The 24,597-nt window shown below is 40.2% G+C and overlaps 1 protein-coding gene across 7 annotated transcripts in view; it reads left to right on the forward strand.

Annotated features, from left to right (window-relative positions):
- tacc2 (transforming, acidic coiled-coil containing protein 2) overlaps window positions 1-24,597 on the forward strand; it is a 77,793-nt gene that overhangs the window by 15,984 nt on the left and 37,212 nt on the right. For 4 of the 7 annotated variants that reach the window (XM_037678337.1, XM_037678345.1, XM_037678353.1 and 1 more), the window contains exons 2-4: window positions 1,716-1,954; window positions 12,741-13,349; window positions 19,305-19,547. In XM_037678337.1, coding sequence (XP_037534265.1) covers window positions 1,716-1,954; window positions 12,741-13,349; window positions 19,305-19,547 — 1,091 coding nt within the window. Of the gene's footprint in view, window positions 1-1,715; window positions 1,955-11,822; window positions 12,233-12,740; window positions 13,350-19,045; window positions 19,179-19,304; window positions 19,548-24,597 lie in introns of those variants that run through there. The other 3 variants (XM_037678360.1, XM_037678374.1, XM_037678382.1) reach the window with 3 other exon arrangements.

A 24,597-nucleotide genomic window follows, 5' to 3' on the forward strand; every position in this document is an offset into this window, starting at 1 on the left:
AGAGTTAAACGTGGGTACTTTCAACTTTTACTCCACTACATTTAACATTAAGTATTTGTATTTTCTACTACACTTCATTTCTACAATGCGTTGTGTTACACGTTACATTCAAGAACCGGGCGCGCTCACGGCACCACTAACACCCAAAATGGTTTCCACCGCGGAGAGTCAGCCAGAAGATACTATATAAAAGATTATTGAAAGACTATTGAAAGACTATTGAAAGACTGTTCAGTAAAGCAGGACATATTTTCTCCCCAAAGAGCCAGACTGGACTCAAAAAACTTTGAAAACCAACTTCTTCTGAACTTGAACAATAAATTCTTGCTGCAATATTAAAATGTGTCAGTTCATGGGTGTTAGGAGACAAGAGATGTCTCCAAATGACTCGACACTCGGGTCCAAGTTTTGAAAATGGTGTCAGGAAGTTCAAATATTGTTCATACTGACCCATTACAAGGTCGACTACAGTATTTTAACTAGAGTTGATGACAAACTGGAGTTGAAATGATCAGATAATTCTTTGTTAGGTCTAATGCTCCTTTTTTCAGACAGACAACTTTTACTTAAATGTGTTTACAGCAGTTAAAATGACACATTGGTTTTGCTTTGTGTTAAATAAAAACCTTCAAAGGTAAAATCATTCCTCTCTTATTTTGCTTAATGACATTTAACTCTGCAGGTCGTCCCTGAAATTCTGACGCACAGAATCCAGTCCAAGTGTGAACTGTGTCACACAATAAAAACGTATTATCTGCAGCATTGTTCAGTAAAATGACTCAACACTATTAATGTATTACAGAAAATATACATACGGTAGGCACACTTAATGTAGACCATTGCATTAGTAGCAAGTACTTTTAATACTTTAAGTATTTTAAAAAGCAAGTACTTATTTACTTGTACTTAAGTAAAAACGTTAATGTGGTACTTCTACTTTTACGAGTACATTTTTGTCTGTTTATTTGTACTTTTACTTAAGTACAGTGTTTGAGTACTTTCTCCACCACTGTTCAAATCTAAACTTTCACCTGTAGATGATGATTTTAACAAATGTCTGATTACACCTGTCGCCATCTTGCAACACGGGTTTGCCCGTCAGTCATTCTTGCTCACGTAGTAATTTTTTTCACTGCCTGGGAACTCAGAAGACTTCCTTATGAGGCGTGCGTAAAAAGAAACAACAGGCAATAGTCGTTATTTGATGAGTTGAGGAATGATTTGACGCAAAGGAGCAAAGAGTTTGAACAAATCTGTAAAGATTAAAGCTTCACATTGCAAAGGTGTGACTTTTTTTATCTTTAGATTTGTTGCATAAACTATGCAGCTAAAACAATATGTTAAGCTGAAACTTACAGATGAAGCAAAAGATAAGAGTTTCAGAACATTATATTCGATAAATCATTAAAAAATGAGTGCGTTTTCAGTGCTTGGTGTTGCCTGTGCATCCTTTGTGTTATTCTAAGAATAGGAAGGTAAAGAAGTGTGTAATTAAGGAACATACAGAACATCCAATATGGCGTCGACACCACTAAAGAGACAACTGCTTACTTAATAGTTTGACAAATGGGTGGAGCTGTCTGTTGATGAGTTGACCTCGAGGATGAGTGGGCGCCCTTTTGTTTGTCTGCAACATGCTCACGCTTGTTTAAATCCACACGCCGACGTTGCGTCATGTATCTCTTGCTCTAACATCAGGCTTCACTGTCCCACAGATCGAAGCTGAGCGTCTGAGCGGAGGGGACGACGAGGTCCTGCTGACCGGAGCCTCCAGCAGCCAGTCCGGCCTGCTGTCCCGACCGCTGCTCCCAGACGTCCCCGTCATCACCGGAGTGGAGGAGAGCAGAGGTGCTGCTGCGGAGCAAGAGGACAAGGAGGAGCTGGAGTTTCCTCACGACCTGCTGCCCAGTTTGGATTTTAGCAGCGAGCTGAACATCTGGGAGTCCTCACTGGGGTACGGAGACACCTGCACTCTCACACTGCGGGCAATAACTCACCTCGACATTCGTTAGGAAAGTTTCATTTTGGATTTGTTCTGTTGACATAGCTTTCTCCAGCGAATCTGCAGGAAACAGAACGAGACGTTCAGACTCTTTAGTCAGAAGTTTCAGATTGTGTGTTTTTGTTCCAAGTCAGAATTAAAGGCCTGGCGTTTCTTTGAAGGAATGTACCACCCGTCAGCTTTCAAGGCAGAGCTTTCAACCATCATATGTTCAGAAATGACGGAGTTATTTTGGTCAAACCTGGAAAATGATGTTATGCATAGGCCTGTCGCGATAAACGATAAATCAATTAATCATGATAAATGAAAATTATCGACCTCGCTTTCATTTATCGGCTTTATCGTTTCTTCGTGTCTCTCTTTTTGTGTGACAAATGCTTTGCTAAAGAGCTCAAACCACACTGAACATCTGCCATTTTGAGAACTGAAAAAAGGAAGGAGAGACAGCCCATGTCACGTCAAGGGGCCTTCCTCTCATTTTGCTTAGAGACACGCTGCTCGCTCCCTCACTATCCATCCATCAATTCAAACAGTCTTATACTGCCATCCGGTGGTCACAAACGGTACTACACTCAAAGCAAATTAACCAACATTTCTTCTTAAATTTGACAATAATTACTAATTATTGTCAAATTTCAAACAATATTATCGTTTATCGCAATAATTTCTGAGACAATTAACCGCACAGCAAAATGTGTTATCGTGACAGGTCTAGTTATGCGACGTTTCATGTGATACTAGGGAGGTCTCACATGATTTGTTAGTGCTTGGAGTGTGTGTTGAGGATGACTCAAGACTACTACCACATTAAAATTCAGCTCAATATCTTTATATTTGAACTGGGTTTGCTCCAGTGGCTCATGAGATATTTTGCTAACACTACACACAGTGAATGAACACAGGCCTTGGGTGGGTAGCACAATAAATCAACCAAACAAGATGATCAGTGTTGTGGTGTTTAGCGTGATTCAGCGTTTAGCTTCGTTACTCAAAAACAGTCAAGCAAAATAAAAGTATGTAAAAAGGATATAAATACACCGAGTACAAAACTGTACTTTAATGTAGTATTTGCGATTTAAATGTATTAACTACTCATGATGCAAGAGATTTTGTTCATAAATGAGCAGCTTCAAGCGTAAATTGTGTTTTCTCACCGTTTTGAGGAAGTGATTCCTCCTGTATATAATGACACTTCTGCAGATTTTGCAATCTTCTAATAATTCACTTTTTATTAACATCCTGTTTTACACATCAGAGCCCATGTTAGCACAGCCCGAGTGAGAGGAACCGAAAAAACCCTGGAAAACTGCAGGACTTTTGCATGCACTGGGAATAACTGTGATTATTTTTGGGCTTTTGTGGGTTGTTTAAGTTTCTAGAGAGTTTATAAAGACATGAACAAGCATGATGCTTATTAAACACAAACCAAAAAAAAAAAAGGTAAAACAATTGACTTATATGTTGAATGGGGTGGATTAATGATAAATAAAGTAAAGCAATATTTGAATAAACAAGGATGTGCTGCCTATAAGTTGCTTATTATATGGACCGCATGCACCTGAGATTTTACCATTTGTCCCTGTGTGTGTGTGGATTTGTGCAGTCATTCAGAACAGATGAAATGTGAGCAGGTGAACCCTCTGCTGGTGGGCCTGCAGCAGCACAAGGAAGTCACTCCACTGGTGGCTCTAGACAAAAGGTACGGCAGTGCTTCTGCTGTGGGGATGTGGTCAGCAGTGGATGAGATAATGGAGTAAAACCAGGCAAACGATGACATCATTATCTAATAAATCCAACTCGTGCTCGAGTGTGATGGACGTTATTGCTGTGAGGCTGCTTGTTGAAGCATATGTGGCATGAAGCGTTTGTTTTAAGTAAAATTATGTGCAAAAGGATATTTAGTTCTGCACCATATGTTGCCTGGTAGTCTGCTCTTGTCTTCATCTCTGACTGCTCTAATTGGAGTGAAGCTTTAACGTTTAACGACATCTTGGCACACTGCAGCGGTGTTAATTATTGTGTTCAACTGCTAATTTGACTTTCACCGGTAGCTCAGTTTGTTTCAAACAGCATAAAGGACAAACCAAGAAGAGAAAGTTCAAACTTTTGTGTAAAAAAAAAAAAAAAAAAGGACGTATCAGTTTCAAAATCCGTCACTCTGGGAGACATCTGGTTTGTTCCGTTGCAGGCAGAGACAGGAATCGGCTTGTTGCGTAGAAAAACCTGGCAGCTGCAAACACTTTTCTTTATTTGCTGCTCCGCCCTTCAGTATGAAGAGCCAAGTGAAGTAGGCACAGGCCTGAATGACAGCTGGGGTAGGTGAGTATCGTGCTGGGAGGGAGGGTGTGATTACAAAGCAACACCGGCAGCTGAACTTAATCATTATTATTCTGTAAAAGAAGTTCTCTTGCGTTCAAGTTAACACCTAAACTTAACTGCAGACAAAACACCAGCCAGATGTTTCACTTCTCTGGAATAACTTGAATGACACAAAATGTTTTTGATGTTTTTACTGATTGGTGAGTCAGAACGTCACGGACAGTGTTTATGGAATCTGATTAAACGGGAAAAAAGAAACTTAGTTCATGTTGCCGCTCAGAAAAATTAACTTGTTAGTGAATAAATATTAAAAAAAGAAAGAAAAACAGCATTTACACTACCTGTTAGCTGTTACTTCCTTTTTTTTCTAATTAAAATCTTGGCAGTAATGAAATATAGAACTACTGAAGACTTTTAGCAGAATATCTTAAGACGAAGGTTTCCTGACTTTGATTTCTGATCTACAAAACTAATGTAGTGACCCTTGTAGAGAAATATAACAACTGTGCTTATTTGTATTTCGTTATTTCATAAAGGAACAATACGTATTAATCAACATGAATACATCACATAAATATGCCAGATTTAGCCAAAGAGACAAATTTTCATCTGCAGTCCCCTAGCAGGTTGATGTAAGAGATAAAAAAAAATACAATTAACATATGTACATGACAACTTACATGACCTATACGTTATGACAGTTTTAAATATAGCTAAAAGTAGTGTAATTTACAGTAAACATTTATATAAAGAAATAAAAACAAGTCATGACCGAAAAATGGGAAAAAGGAAGAAATAAGTAAAAAGTTGATTTAAGAATTATTAAAAACTTGAGTACAATTTTGATGTAGTAACCACTGCTTAAGTGATTTCCTAAAGCAGTTTAATGATGTAATATTTATTAGATCTAATGGTAGTTTATTCCAAGAATTTGGAGCCCGAACAGAAAATGACAACTGACCAAAATAAATTTTTCTAAATGGTATTTTACTGTAGTTATGTTTGGTTGTAAATGTAATTGGACAAAGTATTTTAGCAGTGGTAGAGCCAAACCATGAAGGACTTTATGTTTAAGTATGGCATCTGAATACATCACATATGTCAAACTCAAGGCCCGGGGGCCAAATGTGGCCCTCGTTGACATCTCATCTGGCCCCCCGAGATGATATTTTAAACATAAAATACTTTTTTCACTTGAGCATTTTCAGTAATCTTTGATTACGATGTCAAAAGTGCAAAAGAGAACATCAAATGAGACCAATCAAACTTTTTTTGAGGAACTTGCAACCAAGAAAAGATGTTGGGTATCTAACTTAAGTTAATGTAGATTCTGAAACTGGCCCTTGGTTTGAAAAAAGGTTTTAATTTTGGCCCCCTTTTGTAAGTGAGTTTGACACCCCTGGAATACATGATCACGTTTTCCCAACTCAAAAAGTCATACTTATATAATATTTTACTGATGATAAAGACCAGTTGAACAAAAGCTTATTAACATTATCTGACAATTACAATGTTGTTGTATCTAAACCCCACAGTTTATAGCACTGAATGTTCAACAATCCTAAAAATGTTGAAAACTGACACTTTCCACTGATATTTCAATATATTACACAAACACTGTCCACTTTGGTATTAATATTACTTTCTGTGGTGATGTCGCATGAAGCTCTATAACATCTTTTATATTCAAGTTTCCTTTATGTGGCGTCTAATCTTGCACAACTGGCAAATGTTGAGCACACACCATAGCTTCCCATCACTTTCCCAGTCATGTTTTACTCAAGCCACAAAGGAAATTAATTTAAAAAGTGACACATGCCTCATGATGCCTGAATGAATTATTGTGGGATTAGGGAAATTGTTAATGTCATTCATCTCATCTGAAAGAGCAAAGCAGAAGCTATCACATTTAAATTAGTTGAAATCAAAGTATTGTAATCTCACAATTAAAGACTTGATATGGTGCTTTTAGTGAATGCGTACAAGGCTTTTGTATGTCATTTCTTAGAGTTGTATGTGTTTGAACAGACCTATATGTTCACTAACATCCATTTGCTTAAAAGCAGCTCTGCTCAGTTCTTGCTCAAGAACTGAAATCTCAGAATAGCCATCTCGAGTGCAGCTGTGTTGTTGTGTGCGCTTGTCACAGAAGCCTGAGCGTGGGCTTCTCCTGTGCTAATAGCATTGCTCGGCAGCATCGTGGAATGAGCAGCTGTCTGCTTGACTGGTCTAAACCATTTTACCCTGCCTTCGTCTTAGGCCCGATGGCTGCCGCCCAATAGTCCCAGATGTCCAGGCTTCACCTCCGCCTGCTGATGCACCCCGCCCAGGATCCCCAATCCATTCCCCATCAACTTTCTTAGACCAGGAACTCCAAAAAGCCTTCCTAGAATGTGAGGAGCAAATGGCATCACTGGGCATGCTCACTCCTACGAACCCTGAGATGGTTTGTAAGGATGGGAAGAAAACCAGTGAAGTGATAGTTAATAAGTCTAATGAGTCACCGCCGCCTCCTCCAACTGTAGTCCACCCAGGACGTAGCGATGGAGATCATGGAAATAAGAGTACACATGGTAACAGTCAGATGGTTGTGTTCAGCTTTAGGGATTACATCCTGGGCACCGATAGAAATTCTGAGACAGCAGAAAAAGAAAGTGGAATAAAAGCTATTCAGAGTTCAAATAAAATTTCAAAAATTAAACCAATAAAAGCAAAAGCGATGAATGAAGAGACGGAAACACCCTCTTATGTACAATCGGAAATTGTACCTACGACAAGTCAAGAAATTTCAGATCATGTTGCACTCAGTGAGCAGAGGCATAATCAAGCAGAGTGGCATCTTTGTGCTACCAAGGAAAACAATGTTGCAAAAGCAACAACAGACAGTCCAGTCAAAATGGAAGAAAATGAGAAAATTAAGAGCAATATCAATATTTGTATAGGTGAAACTCAGGCAGATAAACTAGTTTTGGAAGCATCGGAGTGTAGCATACATTTGAGTGATAAAGACGTGTCACCAGAACAGCAGACAGGAACAAGCAGGCACGATGAGGACAATCAGTCAGAGTCACTATCAGACAAACACGCACCTTCAGAGTCTGACAAACAGCTTGGGCAGAACAAAGAAGCAAAGAAAAGGAAACACCGGAAAAGGAAGAAGACGAGGAGCACCGAGAGCGAACAGAAAGTAGTGGTACAGTCAGGAAACAAAACAAACACTGATGCGTGCAACATTGATTCACCACAAAATGCTGCATCAGTGTCAGAGGAACATGCCCCATCTGTGATTTGTGGAGAACAGAGTGATAATAGGGCTGGTGGCAAACAGGAGCTGAGTCCACAGGGAATGCTCATCTCCATCTCATCACTGCGGTCCTCCCATAGCAGTCAGGATCATCTTACTGCCTTATCCTGTTCACCTGTCTCCAGTCAGGATCTTTCACAGAGGCCCAGTCAGTCAGATAACTACAACCATATGGATGCTCAAAGTATTGTGAATCATAATCACTGTGAACGCTCACATGTAAGTGGAGGACAAATGCAGGAGGCTATAGTTACCACAAATGTAATAATACCCACACAGGAAAATCAAAGCGTGCTCCCAAACAGTAGCTCTTGTGTGGGAGAGAGTTGCACAGAGAGTGGCCTTGAAAAAGCTTTAATAGTGGTCCATGCGTTGCCACTGACAACACCCACACTGCCAGAAGTGATAGAAAGCAAGGGAGAGGGAGAAAGCACGAGGTGTGATTTACAGACGAGAGCAGCTACAGTAGCGTTTGCAGGGAGCGAGAACAGAGGAGACCAAAAGCTGGGAGAAACAGAAAAGTGCCTCGACTCAGCAGACGAGGAACGAGACAAACTCCTGGACAGTCCCCATCAAGTCTCGTTAAGCTGCTCACAGGGAAATAGCACACTTGTTTTCACAGCCGAAGAGAGACAGACTGCATCTGAGGATAGCTGCAGCAGCAAAATGCCCCACAACTTGGCTGAGGCTGAAATTAAGGGTCTGCGAGAGACAAGCATTCGCGGCTCGGACACAGAGACCTTGCCAGCTGAGGAGGGGGATACGGAAAAGGAGCTGCTACGATCAGAAGCCTGTATCAACACTTCTCCCTTTGGGCTGCTCGCTGGTCCTGATTGTCGGGATCAGAGTGCTGCAGGATCTGAAACAGGAGGAGGAGAGGAGGTGGCAGAAAAAGGAGGAATATTTGGAGAGCAAATTTCATTCAGCCAGCCAGACGTCTCTGCCGGTGTGGTGTCATCAGCTGAGACAGAAACGAGTCCGCTCAGGGATGTTGCCGAGTCACAGATGAAGTCACAGAGCTGGAGTGAGCTGATTGATGCGATCACGGAGGGCGTCTGCTTCGAACAGAACCATCTCGATCTCCCATGCCAGGAACAGCATGACTTAACAGTTTTACCTCACCACACTAAAACCAAGAGCTCCGGCAGTACAGAAGGAGGGACAAAGGCTGATCTCACGCAGGGATTGATTGCAGAGGAAGCGTTGCATTTGGGACAACATTGTGAGAAGTCATCCATCCCAGAGAAAACCCACAACCAAGTCTTCCAGTCTTCAGACTCACCACAACCTTTATTTACTTCAAAACAAAAGATGCAACAAGCAAGCAACAGTCAACAGATGCAGCCTAATAGCATGACTGAAGCAAAGATGGATGAAAGTGCAGCAGTCAAAGACCAAACCCAGAGCAGCAGTGGTGGTCCTGATGTGTCTGGAGGGGACGTCCATCTGTGTCTGAATAAAGGTAACCACAGAGTTCACTTTGCAGATGATGTAAAGCAAGCAGACAATTTTTTTGCACCTCTTAAGGATACGTTTGTTCCAGCTTTGGACTGTGCTTCTTTGCCTCCAATAACTGTTCATGAGACTTTGCATCACCCTGTTTCTGAGGCCAGTTTCACCTTCATTAATCCTCCCAGCTTGAACCCCACAAACCTAGTTCCAACCAAGGAGGAAACAGCAACAGATATTGCAGATGACCTTACAAAGTCCCAGAAGGATGTCATGTTGGATAATGGAGATACGTTGATCAGTGAAAACAAGAAAGAGATCTGTACAGATCGCTTAATTAATGACAACTTTAAGACAAACACTGAAGAATTTCAGGACACAACTGATGCAAACATAGAGGTTGTCTCAGAGCAGCTGTTTCATCCTGCTGAGCAGAACCAGAGAGATAATGAAGGTTGCATTGAGACTGATGAGCTGTACGCTGAGTCTAAAGTTGCAATTGAGATCGAACTGCTTCTGGATTCATCTTTAAAACTAGACGTCACTGTGAATCTTGAAGAAAAAAAAGGGTGCCAGCTGCTTTCATCTGTAGTTCCTGCTGATGGTGTTACCTGCAAAACTGCTTCCTCTGAGTTACCTGAAGCTACGATCTCAACTGGTGTGACATCTCATCAGATAAAGCCCACCGACCCCAGCTTTCTAGGAGAAACACCTCAGAGTGGACAAGTCAACACGGACCTCATCAAGGCTAATGACGGCTCTACTGGTTTGACAAAGGAGGCTGCCTCTGAACAGTCAAAATCTGCAGTCAGCCATTGTGTCAGCAATCCACCCTTTGTGGTGCAGTCTCCTAGCCCAATGTTGAGTCACTTGGATGTTATTAGTGACGATGATATCTCTCTTCCGGAGCGCACAGATAACTGCAGTGCTGATGGAAGCTGTACTGGTGTCTCCAGAGAGGTGGACAGCAATAAGAGCAGTGAAGTGTTACAAATGTTATTAGCACAGGATTTGAAGCACAGTCATGGGGGTACAGTGAAGAAAATTGGTCCAGAAGTAAAAGATCGAAACAGTGCAGTGCAGTCAAGTGATGAACTTGAGAATTCAGTTTTCAATACTGTAAATATTCTTGTTTCAGAAGAAAATCTGCCTCATGCAGCTCAGTCTCCTGTTGCAGTTGATGCTCAGTTAAAAGATGAATCCAGCGGTGTAATATCTCAATGTCAGAGTAAGATAGACTCTACTGACTTTAAACCTATTTGTAAAACATCCATTAGAGACGATCCAGAGAATGTCAGCTGCCCTCTTTTCTCTGACCTGCCTGAAAGTGAGACACACGGTAACAATAAAGAAGACAATACGGAAGAGAAAAACAAAGTGGATGATCAGATGTTTATGTTCTCCGAAGAGAAAAACAGACATGAAGAAGTAGTTGTGGATAATCAGAAGGAAGCAGCAGACATCAGCAAGAAGCAGACAGGAAAGACAGTCTCAACACCGCAACAGAGAAATGTACCAGATAAAGAGTCTGCTGTGGAAGCTGGACGTTTACAGCCACCATTAGTTATAACAAAGGACGGGGAAAAAGAACCGAAACGTGAAACTTTGAACGAAACTTCCGGAAAAACCGAGGAGATGCCACCAGTTGAATCAGAGTCTGGTAATGAACGTCAGACAGTTTACATTAAGTTTGTGCACCAAACTGGAACGCCTGTGCTGGAATGCAGCTTCGACACTGCGCCGCATTCGAGTCCAGCTCTTGGCCAATCGCACCCTTCACAAGATCTAAACAGTTTTGCTCAGCAACGAGAGCAAGAGCAGCAGCAGCATCTGGGACCCAGACATTTCACAGAGGAACTGTCTGCTGGTGAAGGAGGAGAGGAAGAAAAGACTTACAGTCTGGCCCAGCCACCAGTTCCAGATACAAAACTAGGGGCAAAGGAAGGGGACTGCTCTTCTGAGAGTTTGTGTCAGTTAGAAAAAAAAGATGAGTTGATGGATAGTGGGGAAATGGTGCTATGCCAGGAGAAAAGCACTGAAGTACAAACTTCAGGAGGTGAGAGTGCTGAAGAAAGATTAGAAACAGCTTTCTCTCAAGTAGGTGAGACAGGAGAGGTAAAAAATATGAATAAAGACACTGTCTTAGGGTTGGATACAAATGCAATGCTGGACATGAAGCCTAATTTGTCAGCTGCTTGTAAAGACCAGGATCGAGCAGCTGAGATGTCAAAGATCAGCGAAGTATCTGACGAGTTGGCTTCACAACAACTCCAGACTTTATGTTCCCACAATTCTGTTTCATCAAAGCTCAGCACAGACAGTTGTGGCGTTCATGCAGACATTATTCAGAGTGCAAAGCAAGCTGAAAAAATTAATACAAAGATATTTAGTAATATCCCAGATCCAAGTAGGCAACCAGAAACTGGGGGAAAGAATTTTAATGTCGCTTTAGCTAGCGAGAGTGTTGAAAGTGGGGTGTGTGAAATTGAGGATAGAGAGCAACAAAGCAGCAATAAAACTTTAGCCACACAAAAACCACCCGCAGGGCAAACAGCCATAAAAGGCTCCAAAGTCGAGAAAATAACTAAAGTATCGTTTGAGGAAGAAGTTATTAGCGAAGCGAAGATGAAGGTGAAATTTGCTGATGATGAAGAAGAAACAGAAGATCAGGGCAAGTTCAAATTAAACGCTAAAGACAGTGAATCAGCCTCAGGCCAAAGTGGGATGTTGCTGAGCAGTATCCAGACTGCTGTTTGTCCCTCAAAGGGGGCTATTTCAGAAGAAACTAATGATAAATCAGGTAAAGTGACTGCTGATGTCAACACAGTACCATCTGGTCTTTTATCAAACTACCCAAAAGATTTCCCATCAACCCCCGTTGTTGCTCTTAAAGTATCAGAAATGCCCCAGGATCAGGATTTGGATGGGCTTATGGTAAATCCCCCTGCCACCGCTCCTCAGTGTGACAGAGAATCCTTTCAAAAGACTCAAACCTGCAATTCTGAACAAGCTGCTGCGAAAGTAGAAGCTGCTGATGAGTCCGAGAGTCCTGCTCCTGGGCAAGCGGCCCAAGAACCAGATACAAACTGGATCAAAGCCCTGAAAGATGCCGCGTCCCTGTCTCAGAGTGAACAAGTGAATACAGTGGATACCTCGAGGTAAACACAAGTGCATGTGCGCTCAGTGCATGAAGTATAAAGAAAGAATAAAAAACGATGATAGAAGAGAATTGGTTAACTTTGTTTATTTTGTCTGAATTAATTTTTTTGTATTTTTCGGACTAAGCATTGCAGTAACACCAATCTCAGATCTTGTTTGAAGCGATTGTTGTGTCGAGCAGTCTGACTATGAATATGAATGAGGAGGAGGTAAACACAGAGCTGCACTTTGTATTGAATCGAGCTCAGTCATATGACTGCCCGTTGAACTCTAATGGAAGTAATGCAGCCCATTATATAAAGGGTGACATCAGCTGTGACATCGGCCCTGGTCTCCAGGGCACAAACGAGCCTACTCTCAAACAAAGGACACTTCTCAACACAAACATACCTACGCACTCTATTCTAGGAACCATATTTCCACACATGGCTAATTATTTAGTCATTTTAAGTTTATTGTTAACTAAACAGCAAACCCTCTAATCTTCTCCTCTTGTATTTTTTCCAGACCACTCCCATCTCTGGAGTCACCTCAGCTAGAGTTTCTAACTCCCACTGAGGAGGTAGCTCTTCCTCTGAGGCAAGAAGAAGTGATTCCACTTCTGGACCAGTCTGAAGAAAATACCACGCAGATCTTATCTCTGTGTCCTGTGAAAAGACCAGTAGATCTTCCCAAACCATTAGAAAAGACAGTAGATCTTCCAAAACCATCACAGCATACAGCAGAGCTTTCCAAACCAACACAGAGCTCAAGGGCAGAGTTCTCAGATGAAAAGTCAGAAAAAGTCGAGCCAACTGAGACAAGAGAACATCCAGACGAGTCTTCAGAATCTGATAGGAAACCTGTTGAAGTGAAGGAAGAGCAGGCTGACATTTTACAATCAACCAAAAAGGTAGAAGAAATCCCAGAGCCAACTAAACTTGTGTTAGAATCACAAGAACCAGCAAACGCTGAGGTTCTGCAACTAAAAAAGACGACAACAGAGACTGTGCAAGAAGAGGTGAAGCTGCCAGAAGAGTGTGAAGACAAACCAGCCGAGGTCCCACCTGTGGAGACTGAGAACACTGAAGTGGCAGGAAGCATCCTCGACTTCTCTACAGAGATCCCACACAGCGGGTAAGTTCACATGCAAACTTAAAGAACGGAGAAGTTCAGCTTTTAAAATGTTACCCATAAGAAAACTAACAACGTTCTTTTGTTCTTATGAACGTTGGCCACAAAATCAAGATAAGCAACTGCAAACTGTTCCTCTAAATCTCAGCAGGGACTGAGCGCAGTAGCTCACACTTCTGCCTTTCACACGTTTAAAGAGGTTTTGTTTGACTTTCAAACACTTGCAGTCTGGGAGTTATTTAGCAGGAATCTCACATACTTGTACTACATCTAATGCCAGCGAAATATTTGTAGTGTTAAAGTTACTACAGTGAACCATTTGTTTTTAAATTTCATTCTCCATTTGGGCTTTCTTAAGTGTTTTTCTGTATGTTTTTTTTGCAATACAACTACTTTGTGGTATTTTAGATGCTCACATCAAAACAGTTCATTCGGAAGATCAGTCCTATGAATTGTGCTTTTATAACGTTTACTTTTCAAAATATTTACCTTTATTAGCAAAATCATCAGTATCTTTAAAACCTATTCCAGCGACTTTTTTCTTCTTTTGCTACTTTTAGTTTTTAGTCAACCTAGCTTCTAGCTAGCCTTTTGATACATTACCTACCTCTAAGAAACTTAACTTTTAGCTACCTTTTGGCTACTTTTAGCTATTCCTTTGCTCCCTTTAGCTTTTTTTATTTCTTTTAGTTAGCAGTTTGCAACTTTCAGCTTCTAGCTAGCTTTTTGCTACTTTTAGCTAGCTTTTTGTCACTTTAGCTATTATTTGTTGACTTTTAGCACTTAGCCAGTGGTAGGCACAGCTAACCAAACCATTAGATTTGCTAACCTGTATTCTGCTAACTAAAAAATTTATATATTAATGTTAAAACTCTAAATAGGTAAAACAAAATAGTGGAAGCTAACGCTAAACCGCTAAGATGACTGTCGCTCAGTCTGTACCAGACGTCTTTGTCTTCTTCCAGTTGAAGCTGTGTTGACCAATCACGTCTTCTCACGTGCACACGTAGTAAGCCAACAGCACACCTAACGGACTCTTTGACACACGCTCACAACAGACAGGAACAAGCTTGTGAATTTTGTTAGCGGGCTTAAATTTGACAAAACCTAATTTAGCAGAATCTAATTCCACTAACTGTTTCCAAAGTTGGCAGCACTGTGGTGCAGTTGGTAGAGCTTCTGCCTCTCAGCAATAAGGTCGCCTGTTCAAATCCCAGGGCCATTCTGGATGGACTTTGCATGTTCTCTCCGTGCATGCGTGGGTTTTCTCCAGGTACTCCAGTTTTCTCGCACAGATCAAAAACATGCATGTTAGGCTGATTGGTAACTCTAAATTGTCCCTAGGTGGGAGTGAGTGAGTGAATGTTTGTTTGTCTCTATGTGTCCCTGTGATGGACTGGAGACCTGTGGTGTCCCCCGCCTCTCGCACAGTGATAGCTGGACATGGACACCAGTGACCCCCGTGACCTGTAAAGGAAGAAGCGGGTAAAGATAATGGATGGATGGTTTCCAAAATGTGCAAAAACGCTAATCCGCTAAAAGAAAAATTATTTCCACTATTAGCTGTTAGCCTATTAGCAGAACTGTACCCACCACTGCACTTAGCTAAACCTTTTCTTCAAGCTTTTAGTATTTAGTTTGAGTTTTAGCCGATTTTAGAGTTTAGCTAGAGTTTTGCCTTTTTTAGCTTTGAGCTGACGTTTTGCTCAACTTAGCTAGCATTCTGCTACTTTTAGCTTTAACAACGCAGTTTCATGTTTTTCAGCACATTTCAGCAAAGTTGTTCAACATTCAGCATTCACACTTTCAAAAGACAATTTCTGTAGTTCATTCAAACATTTAGCTTTAGCTAAACTCACTTAAAAAAAAAAGATATTCACATGCACTTCCTGATCATGTTCTGCTGTTATAGCAGAAATCAGTGCAGAGGATTACATTTATTGCTTTATTTTTTTTCTATTTATTTCTCTGGTCCTACACGTTGAGGAGCCATCCACATACCACAGTAGCATTTGCTGCCTGTCTGTCTCAACACTTGTCCCATCAGAGACACACAGCTTTGCTCAAACATAACAGTGGACGGCGCAATATCTTCTTAGATTTCATCAATAGCTAAAGTTACACAGGGACAGAAATATGACTGCATGTGAGTGCACACATTTGTTTCTTCCTCTGCCCTCACAGGGCGTTATAGCTGTCAGTCTCGCTCAGTCTGTGCAGCTTTGTGAACTGAAGCCTGGAGTGGGAGGAATTTAGGCAGCCTCTCAGTTCCACTGAAGTCATTCGCACAGACCAGACTGAGTGGAACAAAAGCCAGAGTTCAGAGAAGCACTTGAGCATGTGCCGGGGTGTGAGTGTGTGTGACGGAGTCAGCCCGAGTCGTACACAGAGGGGAGAAGGACTGGAAAGTGCAGCCACAGACTCTTACTGCTGTGGAGTTTAAAACTCCCTTAACGGAAGTTGTTTTGAAACTTTACTGCTGCTACGTCTGAAGCAGCGATGGATCCGTTTGTGACTGAAATCTGGGTGAGTTGACAGAAAGTAGCTGCTCTGTTTTGTCATCGGTGCCCGTCTACAGTCTTAAGAGCTTCCAGGTGGACGCAGCAGATGGTCTGTAGATACCTGTCGGCATTAAACCGTTTGACCTCAGCAGATGAACGGGGTGGGGGGTACAAATAGATAAATGAAGTGATGGAAGACTTTTGTGGAACAAACTTGTGCAAAGAACCACCTCCCACTTAAAAAAAAAAAGTCATGTTAGAACGTGTTTGCACACTTCTCACAGCTCTGATTTTGGGGGAGACATTTCTTTAATAATGATAGAATCATTTAATACATTCTATTGATATATTATTTTAAATTCCCTATTGAAACAACGAGCTTTCAATAAACAGTTTTGACCCTTTTTGCTAAAGAATAAAATATCTTAAAACTATATAACAGGGCCAGTTAACGTATACCTCTGCTTTATTGAAAACTTTAGAACTGCGACTTTTCATTGTGTGCGTTGAATATATTTTATCCATGATTTACGAGTCAGCGAGAAGTCTGATGTGTTATAATCCACACTGTGCTGTAGAGCAGTTGTCATGGTGACTCTATGTAAATTTGCTTTTGCGAGCACAAGTGTATACAAATTAAATATGTGTCTGAAACATGGTAGACAGTGTTTTTTTATTAAAGAGCGTTTTAGAGTGTGCGAGGATCGTTGTTCCCCTTGGCCCTTGGTTTTGGTTACAGGTGTTTGCTTGACACAAAGCACCTTGCGTTCTGATGTTTCCTTTAGATTACATATTTAAAAAGTGTACTAACATGGCTTTAATCCAGCACAAGCCATGTCTAATCTGTGTAGTGATCCTGAATTACAAAGATGAGGATAGATACATCTCTATGATGCTGTAAAGAAGATTTATTATCCGTGTTCTCGTGAGGCGTTCATGATGTGCCAGAGTACAGATGAACAATAAAAATCTGTATTGGACGGCCTCCTGGCGCACACGCACTGTTTAATTTGTTGTAATTATTTTTGTTACGATAAAGCTTCTGTGACTTTATGCGCATCGCGTCTGAGCTATGCTGAAAATCTTCAGCTGTTACCTTGAGTGGGTCAGCTGACTGTCTTCACAAAAAAAGAACACTAATAATCAGTGAACATGCCCCACATTTCGTCATTGGCCTGTGTGTACGGGTACTCTTATTTTCAGATAGTGCTAGCATTTAAAAAAAACAAAAAACTTTTCAGAGCAGTTTCTGTCTATTTTTAAAAGCAGCAGCTAGTGTGAGCTAACGATCACATTTGGCAAAACCCAGACACAAACACTTCATACCAACTGTCAAGCACGGTGGAAGAGGGGTGATGATTTAGGTTTGTTTTGCAGCCACAGGACCTGCAGTCACTGATTCAACAATGAGCTCTAGAGTCTGATGTGTCTGTCCGTCTGACGAAGGCGGAACTGAACTCGTTCATGCAACGGAAAACTGATACCGAGCACAAATGCAAGTTTGCAACAAAATGACTTGAATAAAGAAAAAGTTGTTTAACTGAGACCAGTCAAAGTCTGATCTACAACTAGACTGAAATGTAGCAGATGATAACAGCAAACAGACTGATAAAGTCACATAAAACAAAACTTTAAAGGAAGGCCAGTCAATAAAAAAATACGATGAAGTAAAAGATAAAAGTTCACACTTTTTTTACATTCATAGTGAATGCACAGTATTGTGAACAATTGTGACATTTATGAAAGGGCCATTTGGTATTGAGAAGTCAGACAATTGCGGTGTATTGGTACACATTTATACTCAAATTTGTTGAGTAATGTATGTAAATAAAAATGTCTGTTTGCATCATGTGGATGTGCATTTCAGAATTGCACATCAATATATATATTTAAAAATACTGGAGTGAACTCTTTTAAACTGAACCCTTTGTTCAGGATCACCATTTTTATGTTTAATATCATAGTTTGCGATGAGTAACTTTACTGCTAATGAGCTAGTTCAAGTTCAAGAATCTTTATTATCCCCAAGGGGCAATTTGTTTCACAGTCAGTAGTCACACAAAACATCCGTACTAGACAAAACACTAAGACATTAAAATAACAGAACAGAAATTGTCATTGTTTGTTGAGAAGCCTGATCGCTACAGGGATGAATGAGTTGTTCCCTCTGTTCATTCTACATGTGGGCAGCAGATACCTGCGTCCAAATGGAAGCAACCTGAACTCACCATGGAGTGGGTGATCGGGATCTGCCAGAATCAGCCTGGCCTTGTTCACTGACCTCGCCTTGCGTAGGTCAGTGAGGTTCTGTAGGGCTATGCCAGCAGTTTTGCTGCACATCCTAACAATCCCCGAGAGTTTGTTCCCGTTTTTGCATGACAGCTAAGCTGGTTAAAAAGAATAATACCCAATAAAAAGTTTTTGCGAAATTGTTAGATATTTATTTTCCAGGAAGAACAGCTTAAAAAAACAACAACATCAGAACTGTCCTGATCAAATGTCAGGAAAAACAGTGTTCAGATGTCCAAAGTGAAAGTCCCGTAGGCAGCACAATGGTTCAGTGGTTAGCACTGTTGCCTCACTGCAAGAAGGTCCTGGGTTCAATTCCCATTTGGACCTTATGTCTTTCTGTGTGGAGTTTGCATGTTCTTCTCATGCTTGCGTGGGTTTTCTCCAGGTACTCCGGTTTCCTCCCACAGACCAAAAACATGTTTGGCTGCCTTCAGGCCTCCTTTGCGAAAGAGATCTGTGATCTCAATGGGATTTGCCTGGTTAAATAAAGGTTATTAATAATAATAATAATAATAATAATAAAGTCCTGTAGAAGAACACACAATCTCAGTGGATGTAATGAAGTTTTGCTGTTACTGTTTGTTTTGCTTCAGCCTGAAATGAACTCAAAGGATGGTTGAGATTCAGTTCAGCCGTTAACCGTAGACATGATGGCAGTTTTGTGAAGTTCTCGTTTGCTGAAGAAGCTTCTGGGATATTTTTAGAGCTAAACAGGAGGCATTCCCCAAGTGAGGAACAGCTGCACGGGCGTCCATAGCGTTGCCTGTCAGATTAGTGAGCCTACCACTTGTGATAAGACCAGCGTGGATCAGGGTTAAATCCACTCCACCAGCTGGCCAACGATGACAGGGTTCAACTCCATCAAACAGGCTGCTTCTCTGCAAGCATGGACGATCCTGTAGAACAGCTGATGAGAGGAGTTACATTTTCTGTTTCGGGGTGTTTTTAAGATGGTTGAAGCGAGCTTTTTATTTTTAAAATTGCTACTCGGTTTGGATGATAACACAGAGCTGAGGGTGCCGTTTATCTCTGCTCTCAGGTGAGCTTACTTCAAAGGTTCTTTTGAACAGGAACATGACACAGAACGTGGTGCGTCCTCCAAATTGCTAGTTATCCGACTTGTTTTGGGTTTTTCTGTTGATGTCTTGTGTTCCCTCCCCTGCAGATCCCTCCTCGCTGAGCAGGCAGAGAAAGGTCGCCCTGTTCCTGCTTCACCCGCATCTCCTTTCAATGAACACCTCCTGCTTTCTGGTCCTCACCTCCACGACACCACAGAACTACCTGTCTTAAAACCCCTAGAAGCCCTACCAACCCCACCTGCATCTCCCTCCTTTCCTCCTCCTCCTTCTCCTTCTGAACTTTGTGAGAACCTCTTCCCTGCCTCTACACTTTGCCAAGTCCCTTTAAGGTACAAACTTCTCTTTGTCATTTTATTGGTTTACTGTTCGGTTCGGTGTCAAAAAATGTGTGACATGTTCGCATTTAGGTCTGAGGGAATTGGTCCACTGGTGGCCCAAGTGCCTTTAAGCCAGCTTCATGAAAATTAGCCAAGTCTTTATCTTCTAATCTCCGCGGCTCAGATGGAACGACAGCATTAAATTGACATCTGGCACACTCACGGACTTTAAACAAACTTTAAACTGATTCAGTGTGTACTTTTACACAAATGAATCTGAGGCAGAGAGTTGTATTGGTACACTTTTATCAACGTTCACATTTAATATTAATAAATAAGACATATTTAATTGAACTGCTTGGAAATATATAGCTTTTTCATACATTTACAGACACATGCACTTTTTTCCATTGTTTTTAGTTCCTGTGCTTATGAAATGTCATAATGTTCTTTCTAAAGATGAACTACTGCACCCTGAAACATTACATGTTTTTTGTCTGAACTCATGATTTATATAGAAATAAATGTGTGAATACTCATAGCTGTTTAAATGCAACCCTTTTCTCTGTAGCCTCTCAGCTTTGAGCAGTTTTTCTAACACAGGGGTCTGCAACATGCGGCTCACTAAATTTTATTGGTTGTTATAACAACAACAACAACAAAAGACTAGTTTTAGCACTTTTCCTGTCATTTCTTTAGCAAATATGTAAATACTGTAACTAGTACAAGAAGTAAAACGTACTCACTGTAACTTTATGCTTTACTTCTATGCTTACTTTTTTCTACAATTAAAGAAAATAACATAGATCTGCATAGTTTTATTATATATATATATATATATATATATATATATATATATATATATATATATATATATATATATATATATAAAACTACACCCCCCTCCCCACTCTTTACAAGAATCTGGTCTTTTTGTTTGTCTTAAATTGTAAAAATATGAATAAATGTAACAACAATCATTATATATTTTGAGCTTTTAATGTCACCCCTACCTACTGACCAAACAAAAGCCCCCCTCCACCAAGCCTAAAGTGGCCCATGGGCTACCAGTTCATAATCACAGTTGTAGCAGGTTGTTGCAGCTCTGAACACTTTTAATTCAGTGAACGAAGGCGTAAATTTGGTTCTTTTGATTGTAAAGGTTGCAGACCCCTGGTCTGACAGAATGACTCAGCCACTTGTTTCAGTATTATGGTGCAATGTTCGTTTTCAACCAGCAGGTGGGGTTGCTGCACATTGTACTGCCCTTCTCTCTCTCTCTCTCTAAGGCCCATTTTTCCAACACATACTACACTGTGAGGACCAACTGCTCCTTGTGGGGCCCAAAGGCCGGGCACCATAAGATGAAGTGCCATTAGTGGGTTAGGGGTTAGGTTTACAACTAAGGTATGAATTGAGGATGGGTTAGGTTTAGGGCAAGGGTCAGGATTAGGCTATAGAAATGAATGAAAAATGAATGGAAGTCAATGCAAAGTCCCTGTAAAGATAGAAAGACAAACTTGTGTGTGCGTGTGTGTGCCCTGAAGTCTGAAAGCTGCAGCCACCTGGTGCATACCTGATTGAAAACAGGGTAACAGAACAGAGTTCATGTATCTCCATAAACACTATTGCTAAAATGGGAAAAAAAAAAGCTAAAAGCTTTTTAAATGTGAAAATAACTGAGTAATTTTTTCTGCTTTGTAAGTACACAGCTCAAGATAAGACCAGAATTTTGATGGTTGCAGTCTAGCATAACGTTTTATTATTTATGATATCTGAGAGGCCTGAAGAGAAGCAGTTTTAGCTCAGAAACTGGGTCTTATCACTCTAACTGGATGTCACAGGTTTTCTCAGTAGCAAACAGCAGCTGTAATGGCAGACGTGTAGGTTTGCATTAATTAAATTTAATTCATCAGGATGAGACTGAAGGGAGCAGTTGAAAAAGTGATTTTAATTACTAATAAAGCAGTGAGATTTTTTCTGCAGAGCTATCACACATTCTTTTTATAATTCAGCTGGATTAATGATCTTAATTTTCCTGAGCGGTTCACCGAGTAAATTAGATTGAAATTACATATTTATGTGAATAAAAAACAACCTGCTTACTCTGGATAAATAACTTAGCAAAATCCAATTATCTTACTTTATTATTTAATTTCCAGTGTTTCAAAATGCAATTTGTACTTTAGAAATGCATGGTCGAACAGGAAGAGTGAGCTGCTTTTACACAGAAAACATTTTTATTCTCTTTCTTACAAACAAGTTCTCACCATTATCTTGTGTGTATGTTGCAGCACAAGTGATTAGGATAATTAATCACTTCATGATATACTGAGGAGTTCTAGAAAGTATCTGTTTCTTTTGTAAAAAACTTTACTCTAAACGTGGAATCAGGAAATGTATCTCATTATTGACTCGTTATGACAGGAGAGCAGCTTTTTTTGGCCTTAAAAAAATCCCGTGCAGCTCTTGAACCTGTGGTTCAGAGGAGCAGGTCAACCATTAGTGATCATCATCTTAATCAAGATCCTTTACAGAAAAAAAATCTTTATTTGAAAAGCTGCCAACTTACCGAGGTGTGGTTTGATACACACAAATGCATTCGAGTGTTTCCAACTCGCAACACTTCGAGCCATTTTACAGATCTGCCCTCTAAATTTGGAGTTCGTGCCCCACAGTGGTTAATTATGATGTTTCCAAAAATCTACCACCTGAACACTTTTCTGTGCATGTTTATTTTTGACTTTTAGTTTTAAAATCACATTTTTAGTACAATTTCACTTCAGGAAAAGCGGGGACTTTGTGTAAAATGTAAATTAAAAACAAAATGTAATGCGTTGCAAATCTCATTTACCCATATTTTGTTAGTAATGGAACATTGTAAAGATGTAAATTTGAAAATAAGAAACTGTATCTAGTTTTTGGAGAAAAAAAAGGTAATTTTGAATTTTATGGCAATAACACATCTAAAAAAATTGGGATGGAAAGCGTAAAGTTAAGTGGTACAAATAAGATGCAGCTGGAGGAGCATTTGGCAACAAGTCCGTATTAAGAAAGCTTTGACTATCCCATCATCTACAATCATAACATCAAAAGGTTTCAATAATCTGGAGAAATATCTGTTCTTAACAAACAAGGTTGAAAGTCAATATTTGATGGTCTTGATCTACAGGCCCTCAGGGACCAGTGCATTAAAACGGTCAGTCGGTATCGATCCATCGTACCGTATCGATATATCGTACCGTAAACGTATCGATCTATCGTACCATATCGATCTATCGTATTGTACCGTATCGATCTATCGTATCGTTCTGTCGTATCATACCGTATCGATCTATCGTATTGTACTGTATCAATCTATCGTATCCTACTGTTATCAATCTATCGAATCGTACCGTATCGATCTATCGTATTGTATCATAAACGTATCGATCTATCGTATCATAAATGTATCGTTCTATAAGATTTAGAACATGTTCCCCCATCCACCTAAAAATCCAGTAAAACTCCAAGACTGGTGAACAGCTTGAATCCTTCATCAGGCAAGAATGGGAACACATTCCCACCAAAAACTCCAACAACTGGACTCCTCAGTTCCTAGACTCTTACAGACATTACATTACAGACTGTTAAAAGAAGAGGGGATAACCACAGTAATAAACATGGTTATATCCCAACCTTTAGATGTGGTCCAGCCATAAAATTCAAAATTACATTAATTTTTTTCTCCACAAATGAGCAATTTCTTAGTTTTAATGGTTGATATGTTTACTATGTTCCATTGAGAATAAAATATGGGTTTATTTATTTATTTGTAAAATCATCTGTTGTCAGTATTTACAAGTGCTGCAAATCTGCTTCCTTTGTTTTATAAGTAGAGAAACATATTTAATTTTCTTTAGTAATTACTGTAATAAATAAGTTTCAATTTACTTCCTTGACAGAAATAAATTATTTTGTATTTTAACATTTTACTTAGAGGCAAATCCCTTGAATAGGCTTGGATTCAAAGTGTTGTTATGAATCTTTCAGGAAAAAAAAAAAAAAAAAAAAAAATATATATATATATATATATATAACATTGTCACTCCCATAATTTCCACTGCCTGAGCTTGTTAAATTTTTTATTTGTTCCTCTTCTGCAGTTGAAGCTGAGGTGCACTGCCTCAGTTAAATCTGCAGCTAGAAGAAGATGCCTTTTAACAGTCATTCGGTAGATTCTGAACTTACTGGAACAAATATTGTAAAGGTTTCTGTGTCCTACATACGTGAGCATCAATGGCGTGCGCGTGTATGTTTGTGTGTGCGTGTCTGTGTGTGTGGTGGTGGTGGTGGGGGGAGGGGATCTAACAGGCATCAGCAATCATTATTTGTTCTTCAGCTGGATCTGAGTGTTAAATGAGGCTGCAGTTTTACTGGTTGCCTCAAGTCATGAGCCAGTCCAGGACTCTATAACGGCATCAGGGTGGATATCAGTTAATAGATTTCATCCAATCTCTTTACCCAAATGTAAATGGTAAATAGACTGTACTTATATAGCACCTTTCTATCTAGTCAAGATACTCAAAGCACTTTACAACACAATCTGTGCCTTCATTTCACTAAACTATACTCTACTACTACACTCTACACTCTACTACATTCTCTACTACTACTACTACACTCTACTACTACACTCTACACTCTACTACTACACTCTACTAATACACTCTGCTACTACACTCTACTACTACACTCTACACTCTACTACTACACTCTACTACTACTGCACTCTACTACTACACTCTACACTCTACTACTACACTCTACACTCTACTACTACACTCTACTACTACACTCTACACTCTACTACTACACTACTACTACACTCTACTACTACACTCTACACTCTAATACTACACTCTACACTCTATTACTACACTCTACTACTACACTCTACTACTACACTACTACTACACTCTACTACTAGACTCTACACTCTACTACTACACTCTACTACTACACTCTACACTTTACTACTACACTCTACACTCTACTACTACACTCTACACTCTACTACTTC

The sequence above is a fragment of the Nematolebias whitei genome, chromosome 1 (genome assembly GCF_014905685.2).
Source record: "Nematolebias whitei isolate Nwh7 chromosome 1, NemWhi1, whole genome shotgun sequence".
Taxonomy (NCBI): domain Eukaryota; kingdom Metazoa; phylum Chordata; class Actinopteri; order Cyprinodontiformes; family Rivulidae; genus Nematolebias; species Nematolebias whitei.